The following is a 15,291-nucleotide window of genomic DNA, read 5'->3' as shown; positions in this document are numbered from 1 at the left end:
TATCAAAGCATAAAAGTAAAAAGTGTTTTATGTGATGGGGTGTCTAGTTTAAATTTAATAGTTTTGCAGCCTGAAGCTGCAAAGAGTTTGGATCTCTTACTCAATAAATAAAGGGAAAGATTTATGACAGTTGTATAGTTCTGATGCAAAGATCTGCGAGGGCTCTTCTTTATTTATAAAACATTTCTCAAATGTATTAGCAGTAATTTCTCAAATTCATTTTACTATAATACCAGAAATCAAATAGATGATCCCAAGTACAGAGGTAGCATCATCTTCAGTCAGTGTCTGTGCCTCTGGGCCAGACAGTTTTCTAGCAAAGGGAAAAATGACAAAATTATCATACCATTTAAATCACAGGACTTGATTTTGCTGGTTGCTTTTTGAAAAACCACCAGACGTTTAAGGACAGCATCAACAGAAAAATCTCAAGGAAAAACATCCAAGTTAACGCCCACATTGTGCGTTTGACAGGAGATACGTGGGAGCTGCGGTTTAGAAAACAGCCCAGCACCGAGCGATTAGCAGCAAATATCTTACTAAAAGGGAAATAAAGGTATCAGAATTTGCATGTTTCACTTGTGTCAGTGTGAGCTTGTCATGATGAAATAGCTTGCAAATGTGTGTGTACTCACCCAAACCACAGAGGGTAGATGCATAGAGAGAACAAAGACACTTTTTTTAAGTGTGTGTGAAGTGTACCCTGTCATTTTACCAAGTGCAACAAGAGCGAGTAAGTTCCCGAGAGTGACTCTGCTCCGTGTTCAGAGTTCCCGATTAGCGTTTGAGTTTGAGTGAGTGAATGTGTTTTTCTTTTTTTGTGTGTGTGCTGGAGTGTCAAGAGAGCTTTGATGTGTGTTTGAATGTAGATGGGGGGATCTGGAGAAGTCAGAGGACCGTGTGATCAACAGAGGTGTCACTGCCTGACCCTCTTATGTCTCAGAGGCCTCACACTCGGTCCCAATCAAAGCATCATTACCGTCAAGCCCTGCCAACAGTCAGGCTGCCAACTCTGCCGCCATCCTCCCTCACTCTCTGATCATCTCTTGGACTCAGAAGCAACACCCGGTCTGCTAGTTTGGCATCTGCTGAGGTGCTTGTTGCCCAGGAATTCTGAGGGCTGCACTAATTTTGCTGAGATTTTTTATGCGTGTGTGTGTGTGTGTGTGTGTGTGTGTGTGTGTGTGTGTGTGTGTGTGTGTGTGTGTGTGTGTGTGTGTGTGTGAGATTGGGCTTTTCCCATCATAAACAAGTGAACAAGCCTAAAGTCTCACTGTAACCCGTTTTGGCCCGTTTTGAGTCCATTCTCTCTGCCTGTTGATGGGTTTTTTTACATTAGGTCAAGCTTGGATTTAAGTTGTTTATTTTTAACTAATAATAATTAAGAGAAGTAGATTTATCCTGGATTTAGTAGCATCGATGCATCGTACTCTGCAAGTGGTTGTCTTATCTGCAGGTGATACTGGTTATTGTAATGTGTTGCATTTGTTTTGTTTTTTTTTATCTCTGTGGCTCTATGTCAACACAAAAGATCCCACATGAGAAACACTTCAGGGTTTTGTACCTAGAAGCTGGATTAGTGGCTTAGTGGTAACTTTAGATTCAACTCTGGATTTTCAGCTCCAGCCCTTTACAACCCTGAATTGGAATAAGTGGTATAGAAAATCAATAAATGAATGCTTCCAACCTATTGTGAAGATCTAAAGTTGGGTTTTAGATGACCGTAGAGACAAACTTGTGCTTTTTGGCTAAAATACAACATACATTGTCTATACAAAAGGTGTATTGGACTCTCAAGGCTGTTCTTCATCCTTGTTTTGTATTATTAGAGATTATCATCAGCATATATGCCCTGCTAAACCACATCTTTCAGTCAATACATTAGCATAATGTTAATATGTCAGTCTGATAATTGTGGTTTAATATTCATGCAGCTGACAAGTCAACTTGCTAGTGTTTGTGAAGTCAAAGATGGATGCATTAATGAGGGAATGTGGGACTTTTAGATTAGATTTCCTTTAAGAGATGCCCCTGAGACACTATCACTTTTATTCTGAGACACAACATACAGGGGTTAAACAAAGTTTCTCCCGATTCCTTTGGTCTGAAATTAATCTACATTTAACATGAAATTACCTGGAATATGTGTAACTAGGGTACAATTTATCCAGCATATCCTACATACGCTGTGGTGCCAAATAGCTGATCAGAATCTATGTCCACATTTATGTTTACAAAGACCTGCCACTGGTCAGAATGAAAACTGTTTCACCAACACAGGCTAGTGAAACAAGCTACCGAGAGAATTTTAGTAATATATGAAATTTCATGGCTATCCTATCATTGGGTAATATATAAGGTCAATTTTCAGGGTGGCATAATATTAGTCAAATTTTAGCCAAATTAATTTGAGGAATTTTAATGAATTTGAATAGATTTTACTTAAGTTAAAACTAAAGAGGTTTGTCAGTCATTCACACAGGGTCCACCTCCCTGTAGGGCTGGGCGATATGATCTCAAAACAATATCACAATACTATTTAGAAATATTTTAGAATTGTTTTATTTTTGGCCCTCATAGCTAACTGAAAGTTCATGTTATATATATATATATATATATATATATATATATATAGTCATATATATATATATAGTCATATATCTATAGTCATATATAGTCATAATAGAAGAGCAGATATTTGTTTTAAAACAAGTAAAAGGAAGCAGACAGTTTGACTATATATGGCCTTTTAATTAATATTTTATAAATATATTTAAGAGAAATTATTTAAATAATTGACATGAGCAAGATTACATTTATTATTGGTTCTGAATGTTGGTTTTGATTAATTGTCCAGCTCTACCTCCACAGATAGTACAGTTTGGAGTAGCGTTCATTCACACTCTGAAATTAATCATCCAGTCAACCAAAGAAAAGATGCCTCATAGAGCAACATGCTGGATATCTCACTGCCTCTGCTGCTGCTCATACTGGGCAGAATCTGGTGAACTACAATGGTTTGAACATTTAAATAAAAAAGAGAAACCCCTAGACTGCGTAAATTTGTTGTTGCTCCATTGTTTACTTGATGAACTGGCTAAAAAGGAAGGATTTTTGCTTTCGATCCTGGCCAACCAGTGAGCCGGGTTTTCCTCGTCCTCCTGTTTTATTCTTCTTGCACAGTAATTGTTTAGAGCAGCACAGCCCCAAATGAGCAGTTGTTGTTATTACTGTTTTACTGAGTAACGTTTTCTAGGCGGTTTGGTCCACTTAAGTAAAGTGCCCTGTGAAAGTAAAGCAAAGCAAAGAAATTGGAACATTTTTTGGAATATCTCCCCAAATCAAACCAGATCCTCAGACTATCCTGGTGTGATTGTACCCTTTGTGTTTATGACTCACTTAATTAAACAACTTTGTAATTAAAGTTGTTCTTATGTAGACCTGATTGTGGAGCATAGATGCCACAAAGCACTGCCCACAACACCACTAAAGAGTTGTTTCTGCTGTTTTCCCTATTAAAGGATTAGCAATGACACTTAGGTGGTTTGCTGAAATGAAGCAGCTGAATCCCTGACATTTTAAAGAGAACTTTTCAAACCACAAAAAGCCATCAAAGACTCTTTATCAATAATGTTGGGCTCTGTCACGAGGATGGACTAACTGTGCTTTGAATATAAGATTATCAAATGCTCCGATGTCATGGTTAATATTCTGTCTCCTCTTCAAAGTTGGCCCTCTCTGTCATAAATCTTTGTGTGCTGTTGTGTGTGTGTGTGTGTGTGTGTGTGTGTGTGTGTGTGTGTGTGTGTGTGTGTGTGTGTGTGTGTGTGTGTGTGTGTGTGTGTGTGTGTGTGTGTGAGTGTGTGTGTGTGTGTCAAGGCTTTTTTTTAAAGGGCTGTTGATGAAAGGTAGTGGTGTGGAGCAAAAAAGTATCAGCCGTCTCTTGCTGTGATAGATCACTGCTGTTCCTAGTATTAACTTCATGGCTGTCACTCTGAGCATTTCAGGGGTCTGCAGTTAATTTAATCAGGTAATGGACCTTCATCTCCTCCTTCCAGCTGCGGTTTTCTTCCTTATTTTTATCTCTTGGTTTTCCTCAGTTTGTCCCCCCCAATGACATCAGTATTTGTTGTTGCAAATTTCCTCACTGAGCGACAGAAAATAAGGACTATTTATTCTATTCCATTTAAAGAAACGTGCAACAAACATGTTAGAAAAAGTGAGTGTGTGAATGGTTGTCTGTTGTGATGGACTGGTGACCTGTCCAGCGTGTACCCTGCCTCTCACCTGCTAAAATGCTGGGATAGGCTCCAGCTTACTACGGCTAAAGCAGTACAGAGAATGATAAATGAATTATAAATCTACTTATATCATCTTGTAGCATGAGCACGAGTCATGTTCGTTCGCCCCATTTCAACGCTAGTCAAGCATCCATCTTGCATCCCACATGTACTCTGAGCCCTCTTCAGCCAGTAAAGCTCTTGTCTTATCTCATGCTCTGCCCTTTTCTCTCTGTCTTTTCCTCTCTTCCTCTGATCATCGTGCAAGTTCCCTATGAAATGAATGGAGACTTTCATGTGTCGAGCCCATTAGGTGTAATTCTTTTTTCTTTTGGAGGGCTTAATTCTGCTTTTTTCATATTTATAATTACACATTCATTAATTTATTCAATCTTTTATTGATTTAGTTAGTGAAGAAAGGTTTAAGCTCCCATTTGCAGAACAAATTTAACAGCTTTTATTTTTGTCTTTTGGAGGACACTGTTACGCTGTTTTTGTGGTTACATCTTAATAATTAGACATTCATATAACAGCTCAACCTGCTTCTGGTTCTGTTAATTGATTCTTACACTCTTAACAGATTCTTTCTCTCACATATTCATGAATCTCATGCAAACTCAACCACAGGATCATGCAAATGTGTTTGACACGCTGCAACGTCCCTGCATAACCTCATTTAAGGCAAAGCTCAACTTTGATGAGAGATCATTTTCAAGTCCACAAAAGGTTTTATGAACAACTACTTGTGCGTTGCTTTTTGGTCATTTAAGATTAAAACTGATCATCAGTCAGTTTCCCGCCAGCCGCATTTGCTTGGGTGGTCTGTTGATCTCACAGATGTCAAAGCAGTTCAGATTATGTTCTGTTGAGGTAGAGTTTCCATTGTAGTTTGGGCTACAGTCCACCATCATGATCTGATCACCCATTTTTATGGGAAATTCTGATCTCAAATGAACCATTAAACAGTTTGGTTATTTTTTTTTCGTTTTCTGCTAAAATGATCCTTGTAAACACCACAAACTATTTAAGACCTGTTTTCAGTCCAGTCTCGTTGAGGATAGTTTTGGGAAAGTCATTGGAGGTGAACAGCATTCTGGTAACTGGTGCATTTTTCCCTTCATTTCTCTAACTCTTGGTTTTGTTTGATCTTTGATTCAGACATAAAAAAAAATCTCCTTTCATTTCCATTTTGTTCTACTACATTATCTTTTGTTTATATTTTTAATTTTCTTTTATCATGCCTCGTTTCATCCATTTTTTGGATCTTTTTTCCCTTTCAGAGCTCTTTTCTTCTTTCACCTTTTTTCCTGTGTTTATCACACTCCTGCATGTACTCACAGTGTGGTTTTATCTGCAGATTCATTTGCTTGTTTTTGTTAGTTCTAAGTGGATTTCTCCCATTGATTTACTTTGTTTTCAGTTCTTTCTTCTGCATTGATTTCCACACAGACAGCCCGTTGACTTTCCCTACATTTCTCTTATTATTTTTCTTTTGTTACTAACTCTTATTCAGGCAGCCCTCTCTTTCTCTGAAATCCTCAAACACACTTCACTGTAGGGGTTTTTTGGTGCAGTTTGCTTTTGATCTGGTGACTTTCAGCTCTTTTTTTCAGTAGCTTTCAAACAGACTCACATCACTTAAGGTTGTCCTTGTATTTTTTAGCTTATCCTTATCTTTCAATCTGAATTTCTCTTGTGTGTGTTTTGATTTTGTTTGTTTATCTTACGCTCATTGTCTACTTTTTGAATTCTTAACACACACACAGCTCTTTGGTTTCTCTTTTCGTTGTCTCTTTCAAAGTAGTAGATATTCTCTGTGGACCAATTTCCCTGTGAATAATCACACGGGTTCATTGTGGAAGCGAGCTCAGTGCCAAAGTCATTTCTCCAACAGGCTGCAGCCTTATATACTGGGTCAATCAAGCTGAAATATCTCCACAATGGCTCCTATTTCATTAAGCGTCCCTCCCTATGAATATAATTACTTCAGCTACACCTTCTTTCCAACTTTAAATGAGCTGAATTGGGTTTGAACTTTTGAGAAGAACTTTTCCAATGCCTCATTTGAGGACCTGATTGACTGTTAAATCACACCTTTGGAGGGTTTTGTGACTTTTTTAAGTTAGATCAGTGGAGTTTGGTTCAAAAGAACTCCACATACCATTTGGACAAGTGTCTTAAAAAGAAGATTTTTTCAACTGGACCGGTGAAGAATAACCGAAACCATTCTTACTACAGTAATAACAACGTTGCATAAATAAGTCAAATGCTGATGTGTGTTTATGCTCCAGGTTTGGAAAGAACCGTAAGGATGAGCGGCCGGGGGAAAAGATGGATCGTAAAGGCTCCAGCAAGTGGAAGCCGGAGGAGACACAGGTGTCTGAGGAGGAGACGATGAAGATGAGGATGGAGCAGGAGAGGTGAGAAATGGTTCAGCACCTCATTTATTCAGCTGTTATTCTTTGGGATGAAATGTGAAAAATTGTGAGAAGCTGTCACGACTTGGCCAAGTTATGTAAAGTTCAGAAAAGCAAACGAGTGGAGTAATGTTTTTTGTTGTTGTTGTTGAGATTATGTAAAAGAGTTATATACTTGGACAGTTGTAGACTTGGGAATGTGCTGTGTTAGCTCTGATCACTTCTTACCTAAGTGAAAATCTACTTTTTAGTTACTGTATTTTGCCATTTTTAAAGCACCACATATGTTTCTGACCTTAAAGCTCTGGGCTCTTGACTCATTTTCATGGTACATTGATATTGATCATGTATATTTCTGAAGGCTGAGAAATTGTGAAATTAAGTCAGGTGTGTTGGAGCAGGGAAACATTGAAACCCTACTGGACTGCAGCCCTTGTGGGTCCAAGTTGAATAGCTCTGCTCTACGCTAACAATGGATACGGGACTTTTCATCCTTTATGTGTGCAATTAAGCCCACAACCAGTGAAAGGGAAAAAGAAGTGGAAAAAAAGCCGTAATGTATTAAATAGCCACACAGACCACCACTATCTGCTGTGCTGCCTCGTTTATTGTTCCTCGGAAAATGTGCATCATCACGATTGCCTTAATTGTCACCACGTTTGCTGTTGTCTAAAACTGATGTTGGAACTCTGGGCTCGGGGGTGAACTCTAAACTGTGCACTACCTTCTGGTGGATGTGTTGCTTAACAACCATGCCAACATAAAGGATGCATGGGGAGGATGAGAGCAGTGACATTTGAAACAGACACAGCTATTTACGTAATTAAAGAGAGCATAAATGAGCCTTTAGCCGTCATTATGTGGTGTCAAAGTGGGGAAATTTGCCAAAGTGCAGATGCTGCTTTTAACTCTGGCATCACAGTGAAAAAATCTTCCTGGTTTCAACAGAAATTTCTCTTTCTGTTTTGGAAATAAACAAAACACTATATTCTCATAGTGTAATAAGTTATTATTAAGTTATATTTAAAGGACGACTGTTGAATATAGTGACATCTAGTAGCAAAAGAGTAGATTGCTAACAACTGAACTTCCCCCCCATTTATTTATTTATTTAAATGGAAAAATCTGAGTTAAAGGTTTGCAGTAGCTCCCACAAAACCAAACCCTCCCAAGATGAATCAAGTTTATTTCCTTCTGTCTCACTCCTTTTGTCTTTTGTCTTCTCCAAAGTAAATGTCAGATGTTTTTCGTGGGTGGGCCATTTAAATAATCCCAATGTGCCTGTTGTTTAAAAGGTGCACATTATCACAGTGAAATCTGTTTTACTACACCTCCAACGTAGATAATCCAGTAACATGTTAATGATGGTGCATAGTTTTAATTGCAGAGAAAGGTTGAGGCAAATGCCACATCAGTTGTTAAGAAGATATTTTCTTCAGGTTCTGAATTGTCCTTTTGTATGTTGATTCGATCTATGGCCTCTCTGTTGTGCTTGCTTCATAAATTCAGAATAGATATGTTATAGATTTTATAGATGATATTTTTCCTCTTTCTACTTATTGACTTGACTAAATCTTTAAAAAGGCTTTTTTTGGCCATCGTTTCAGTTTATCCTTAATCCACTTGTAGCAAATAAAGGCGTACATTTTATTATAATAGAGTTGTCAGAAAGTGTGTAATATTGCATCTAAAGAGCAGTAAATATCTTTTCTAACAGTAGTTCTTATGTTAATGCTGTAATTGTTTTGTTAGTATTGGGGCTTTCATTCCAACTAAAAGCAGTCCACAAGCTAAAAATACAAGCACCTTCTTGTTTGTATTAACCACTAGCTGATCCTCCACTAGCAAGTGGAAGATTGCTTCTTTTTCAGTGTTAAACAATGATCCAGTTAGTAATTTCACCGTCCTTCTTTCCAAAAGGTTCAACAGGGAGCTTCTACACTTCACTTCAGAGTGTATTGATCAACCACTGCCAGAGGCTGTAGTTAATCCAGCTGTGATTGACTAGATGAATGGATTTTCTAACAAGCTGAAGTCTCAGGCCTTAGAGAACTCCGAGCCCAGCTTTAGTCCTTCGCTGCATTTATTTTACACATATTGAAAACTATTGAAAAGGAATGAAGCACCATTCTTTCAAACAACACTCCATTTGCTCTTGGAAATGGAAGAGCATCAGATCTACTCGTAGTCTTTGATTTTCAAAACTGAGTAAACTAAATATAGTCGCTCTTGGGATCCACTGATCCGTCAGTCATAACTCAGAGTTAATGGAAATAAGAGACAGTACTCAGCCTCAAGTCTTACATGTAATTGTACCAATAAGCAAGGACCTTTTCTCTATAGCAGAGACTGAAGCCAAAGTTTCCCTCTGTTTTTTGCTATTTCATATCTGTTTTAAGAGCAAATAGATACAGACATTCATTGTTCATTATTTGCATAAATAGATATATTTGGTCTGAATCCAATGGACACTGGTGTGAATTGTTTATATTTTTTGTAAATGCTCTCATATTTCAACTACTTCCACAACTTAGTTGCATTTCAGGTTGATCGGTGATCAGTGAAACAACTTAAATAGGAAGATCGACTCATCACTGTTGATATAAATGGTTATCTTACAGCCTTACATGAACTAAAGTGGAACATTTATCTTTCTGTGCTGCTGAATGCAACATTTTAGGTACAACAAGGTATTTTGCTTCAGTTTTTTAACTAAGATAAAGCTCTTTTTGGAACATTACAGCAGTTTGTGGCTGAGCCATTTGTGAATTAAATTAAATCATCCTCTGACTCCAGTAATTGTTTTATGAAACAGTTGTATGTCTAGGGGTTACAAGTTCAGTCTTTACAACTGGCAGTTTTCTGCGTATGAAGTCATATTTCTCGGTGAACTTCTTTTGACCCAACGCTTGCTCGGCACTACTAATCTTGCTAAACAGCGTCAGCTTCATGGATTTTTTTTTTCTGTGTCACTGCAAACTTTCTAAAAATGCCTTTGTAATTTACCACTCTTTTACCACTGGTTGGTAGGGCTTGTATGATTAAAAATATTTCCATACACCTGAAGATCGCAGGTGCTTAAAATTGTCTAAAAACTGTCTTGGCGCCAAATTATAGCACATTTCCAGTTACATGTGTTATCTGTCCAAAAGGACTTGTAGCAGCCATCTTATCCTGCTGGACCTTTTTTCCTTCGTGTACTTCCTGCCTTTCACTCTGGTCTGTCAGTTGTGTCAGCATTACCGCTAAAGAGACGGTTTATTACACACTGAATACAATGGCACATAATGGACCATTGTTCTGGCTGGATGCGGTAGAAAGGTCACTCGTCAAATACATTTCTTCTACCATAATGTCCTGTCGTGCCATTTCTATAACCTTTTATCTACTGATTTTTCCTTCTTTTTCTCCTCTGCACCCTTTTTGTCCACCCTGTGGCTCTTTCTTTACTTATCAGTGCTTATTTTTTCATCTCTCATCATGGCTAGTCTTTAGAGAGAGAACATGCTTTTCCTTCAGTAAGTATTTTGGGACTTGGAGAGTAATGATTAGACCAAGCATGTTTTTCCTTCCTGTTCTATTTTAGTCAGCCTAATTGTATTTGTGAAGGTTTTTTTTTTTTTTTTTTTCCATGTAGCACTGCCATTTAAATGCTTGTCCCTTATATTTACTTATAAGACACATGATCCTTTTCTTAAACTGGACAGTCAATCCCCAAAGGCTCTAAATGTCAAAAAGGCCTGATGTTAACCTTGTATTGGGTGGCAGCTGTAGTTCAACCTGAAACATTGATTCCAGTAGAACCCAGTCCAAATGTAGAAGAGAAAGTATTTCCACACCAACCAGATGAATGGCAGTTAGGTCTGGAAAGATTCATTGATACATATCTAAATATGGTTTAAAGTTTTAATCGCGTTGGCGTGTCTGACTTTTTGCTGTAGATTCTTCTCAAAGTAAAACTCAGAGTTGCCAACATCAGAGTTAAATGTAAGAGTGGCTCAACACCACTGGCCGGCGCCTAAGGCTCATTAAGGCGAGCATAGAGACTCAGGATGAGCTTCTTTCTTCAGGCTGTCAGAACTGTGAACTCTGTAGTGACACTGGCACAGTGTCCTACCTTCCGCTGAAAAACACTGTCATTTACTTACGTCACTTTAACTTGCACTATTAATATATATATCACACACCTTGTATATTGTAAATATTGTGTGTGTGTGTGTGTGTGTATATATATATATATATATACACAAACCTATTTACCACCAGTAAAAAAACACAGTAATAAACTAAGAAGACTAAATAAACCACAGTACAATGATTGCAGTGATGCGCATTTATTTCTCCAAACTCCTGCACTTAATAATAACAACCATAACGTATATTCTTGATTGATAGTTGATCATAGTTATGAAAAGCAACAACTGATTTAGGCAACATTCAAAGATCCAGTGTGTGGTGACATCCAGCCAAAACTACAAATCGCATCAAACGGAAGCTCCGGTCTGTGGCCTATCTGTCCCTAACAAAACTCAACATAACTGACTGTTGAATTGCAATTTGGCCAACAGATTACACTGGATTACTTTAAGGAATAATCCACAATATACAGGGTTTAATTACTGAACACACACCTTGTTGGCTGGGATTTATAGTAATCCACTGTTTTTCAGTTTTTACATTTTCATCATCAGCCAGCACAGTCAGCTTATATTTTTGCAGGTTTTTGTGCATATTTTTTTAATTAAAGCACAAGCTTTTGCATGTACAGTATCCAGTGTACTTTCTATAAAAAAGTGACTTGAGACATGTTCTGTGTCTTATATCACAAATATATGTTTCCATCCTGGCTTTTTGATTCATCATTGAATTCTTAAAATAAGAGTTGTTGTCCTTTTTCACACAATACAACCCGATCAAAGCTGCATTCCTCCTCGCTCTGACCCCCTTGACCAATCCGCTGCCTGGTATTGAAACAGGCTGCACTCCTAAGGCCAAGCTCGGGATTGATATGTCTGCCCTTATCTTATCAACCACTCTGCCAGTGTTTACAATCAGTAGCTGCCCCCAATTCTGCTTTCTCTGATGGAAACATAGTTTTTCCTCTGGGTTTTAAAGATAGATTCCCCAAGGCCTCATTTCCTTTTGCACTATTAGATAATGGCTGAGTCCACATATGGTGAAGACACAGCGTAAAAATCCTCAAGCTTTTACATGGGTTAAGTTGTTGGAGTAAGATTATCATTGCCCAGATTCAGTAGAACCTTCAAGTTGATTAACAATCTTGCTTGCAGCTGTAAAGCATGTCGGCACATTATGACTGGGGTTTTTGTGTGTTTTCAACGGGGAGCCCTCTATATTAGACTTATTGTGTTATTATGCACTGTCTGCAAATTTCCTTGAGAAAGCATTTCAGACTTTAGCCTGCTGAGTTTTCAGCAAGGTTGCTACTCCTCCCTCATCATCACTGTCCTATTCGTTTTCCCGCTGCCATTAAAAAGGGGCCTGCAAAAAAAAAAAAGGAAAAAAGCAGTGTGATAATTGGTAGTTGTAAAGCTCTGATAATTGGCAGGACTCTAATTACAGAGCTGTGCAATAGGTAATTCCTCCTGCCATAGAAAATGTCGTTGCAGTCATTCAAAAGATAATGACCAGAGAAGAAAGAGAGTGTGTGTGTGTGTGATTTTTAGCTGGGGTTGTTGTGTGAAATACAGCAAGATACCAGAAGTGTGTGTGTGTGTTGTTTAGAAAGACAGAACGAGACAGACATATTTTCAATACATTAACAGCACTTTGTGAATACAAAATGCTAACCTTGTACTGGGTGTTAGGGAGACCAGAGGCTATAATGCATTGTTTATGGTATTATTCACGGGGGGAACAACCGACTCTACATCTTCTCTCTTCTATAATGGAAAGTTTAAAAGGCATAATTAACAATTAGATGTTCTATCTGTGTGCCAGGTGTTTTGTTAATATGTCAGCTGATATTTGCAGCAGCTTTTAGCTCCACAGTGCAGAAGGAGTAAGTTACTCGTGCAGCTGTTTCAACCATAATGACTACTAAACTGCAGCACCACTGAACTTGGGCAGATTTTAGCATTTTGTCTAATGAAAGTAACAGTAAGAGTCAGTCCAGTCTTCACTCCTCTCTTATATCTTGCTTGGTCTCTTTCTTACTTTCTTTCCCTCACTTCCTCTGATAATCCTCCCGTGTTTCGTTGCGGTATTAGCCACAGTGCGAGTCTAGAGTGACCACTGTGTTGATATGTTGGAAAAAACTAATTGCTGGGAAAAAAAACAAAAAAAAAAAGTTGTGATGTGCACTCTATCTATCTATATCTATATATATATATATATATATATATATATATAGATATATATATATATAGATATAGATATAGATATAAAATCATAAAAGTACTTTGGGTTTTTTTCTAAATAAAATTGTGAACAGTAACCTTGCAGGCAGTTTGGCTTAAGAGTAAAATTGACATTCAGTCCTGCATCAGAAGACTCTGCAGTAGATTTTCAGCAGCTTTATCTCCAGTCGGCGCCGATTGAAGCTTTCAGGTGGACACATGAGTTTCTCTGTGCAAACTGAGCTCAGGCCTGTAAGAGAGGCAGCTCATTTTGTGCTTCTTAAACACACACTTACCGACCAAAACCCTCCCTAATGGAAGCTTTGAGATTGACAGGAGCACCGGCCTGCAGATAAAAAGAAACACAATGGATTCGTGTTGCTAGTCTGCACAGCGGCTGGCAGCTCACTCTGTCCTGCTGGGTCAGACAGACTCCTATGGTCCACTCAAAATTATCAAAAATTGTGGTCCACTTCAGCCTACAATAGAGTCGAATGCCTCCCCTTCCTGTTTCCATCACCTCGGAAAGCATTAATTGGACTTTGTTTATATCAGTGGAATATAGTGGAAAATTAGTTTATCATCTTGATTTATCAAGTGTATAAAAGTAAAAAAAAAAAAAAAAAATCTACATATGTGTGCCAGTATAGTTGTAAAAGGGATCTAAAACTTCCTTATTTCCCTCTTTGACTTCGTCAGCTCGAGCTGGATTTTGATACAGGAGATTGTCCCTGTGCAAAATCATAAATCAAGATGAGTTTTATCTGAAACTAGATGTGCTCTAAATATATTTATTGTTAATTTACTTATTTAAAAAAGACAACATTTACAGGGATTACTGTATCAGAAAGCTGTTAAATTCATTAATAGCATACAGATAAATTTTGTAGCGTAAAAATCATGAAACACTTCAAACTGTTTTTTGTGTTGGGTTTTGTTTTTTCCAATAGAGTGATTTTGAATTTAGATATATTATTTATCTTTACCATCAGGATCCAAGCCAAGACCCGAGAGCTGAGAGAGCGTCAAGCCCGGGAACGGGACTACGCAGAGATTTTGGACATCAGCCCCACGCTGGACCGTTCCTCTGAGGATGACCAGGCCTACGCTGGCGTCAACCCCCTGAACAGCTCTATGGAGAGCAGCCACAGCCGGCCCCACAGCCCCCGCGACGATTACCCACACATCCATCACCAGCACCAGCACTCTGACAACCTCTACACCCAAGTCAGCAAGTCCCGAAATGACCGGCCTCCATCTGCAGACAGGTAGGGACGGATTTGTTATTAAATATTGTGACTTAAAGCTTGGTGGGATGGGTCTCTTTAAGAATCCAAAATTTTCTCCTTTTTATTTATTTGCCTTTTCTAATCCTACATCGCAGTGGTCACAGTCTCCCTCAGTGGCCAATTACCCTCAAGCCAGGTGACAGGTTGCCAATCACAGTTCAGCAACCTTTCTACATCAAATTCAAAGTCGCGGCTCACTCATGGTATTTGAGGAAAAGGTCTACCCAGGCCCAATTCTGTCTCACATTTCCAGCCCTCATAAGTCTGAGGCAGCGTTATTGCACAGAGACGAGAGCTGGCTGTCACACCTGGAGAAGAAAATAATCACAGCAACAGGAGGCAGGCGGTAAATGTCAGCTGGCTGACTGCGAGAAACCATGCCCTGCTCTCAGGGGGTGTGGGATTACTCTGGGGAGGCGGTGGGGGAATGGAGACCTTTGAATATCTGCCTTTTTCTGTCTCCCTTGGCCTTTCTACCTTTTTCTTTTCCATCTTCTCTCATTTGATTCTCCTAAATTCTATCTTTTCACCTTGCACCATTTCCCTTTTTGTTTGCATAAAGAACTTCATTGATGGACAGCTGTCAATCATTTCAATCTAATCTAATCACCCTTGTCAAGAGGAAAATCTTTCCCTCTGCAAATCTTTTGTATTCATATTCAGCAGCAGTGAAGTCCTCTGCAGTGAAAGCTGGCCAAGTAAAGCCCAGAATGTTCCCTAAAATCCTGCATCTCATCATCTGCAGCAGTTCTCAGCACTGCAGGTTTGTGCTGAGCTGCTCCACCAGCCCTCCTCTGATCAATAGATGGAGAGATTCATAACCCCAAGATGGATTTGGGAAACTCGAAGCCAATCGAGGAGAGCCTGCAGGGTAGTAGAAATGTAGTTGTGCAGGCGAGTACATGCGCAGCTGAGTGAATGGGTTTGTCTTCGTCGTGCTTTTCAC

General features: G+C 38.7%; 1 protein-coding gene across 7 annotated transcripts in view; it reads left to right on the top strand.

The window, feature by feature from the left end:
* The window catches only part of pard3ab (par-3 family cell polarity regulator alpha, b), a 274,947-nt gene that overhangs the window by 199,034 nt on the left and 60,622 nt on the right, over nt 1–15,291 (top strand). For all 7 annotated transcript variants that reach the window (XM_041991993.1, XM_041991992.1, XM_041991995.1 and 4 more), the window contains 2 exons: nt 6,572–6,700; nt 14,049–14,324. In XM_041991993.1, coding sequence (XP_041847927.1) covers nt 6,572–6,700; nt 14,049–14,324 — 405 coding nt within the window. The remainder of the gene's footprint in view (nt 1–6,571; nt 6,701–14,048; nt 14,325–15,291) is intronic.

This window comes from Melanotaenia boesemani, chromosome 8 (assembly GCF_017639745.1).
Source record: "Melanotaenia boesemani isolate fMelBoe1 chromosome 8, fMelBoe1.pri, whole genome shotgun sequence".
Lineage (NCBI taxonomy): Eukaryota > Metazoa > Chordata > Actinopteri > Atheriniformes > Melanotaeniidae > Melanotaenia > Melanotaenia boesemani.
This window is presented reverse-complemented; position numbering and strand designations above follow the sequence as displayed.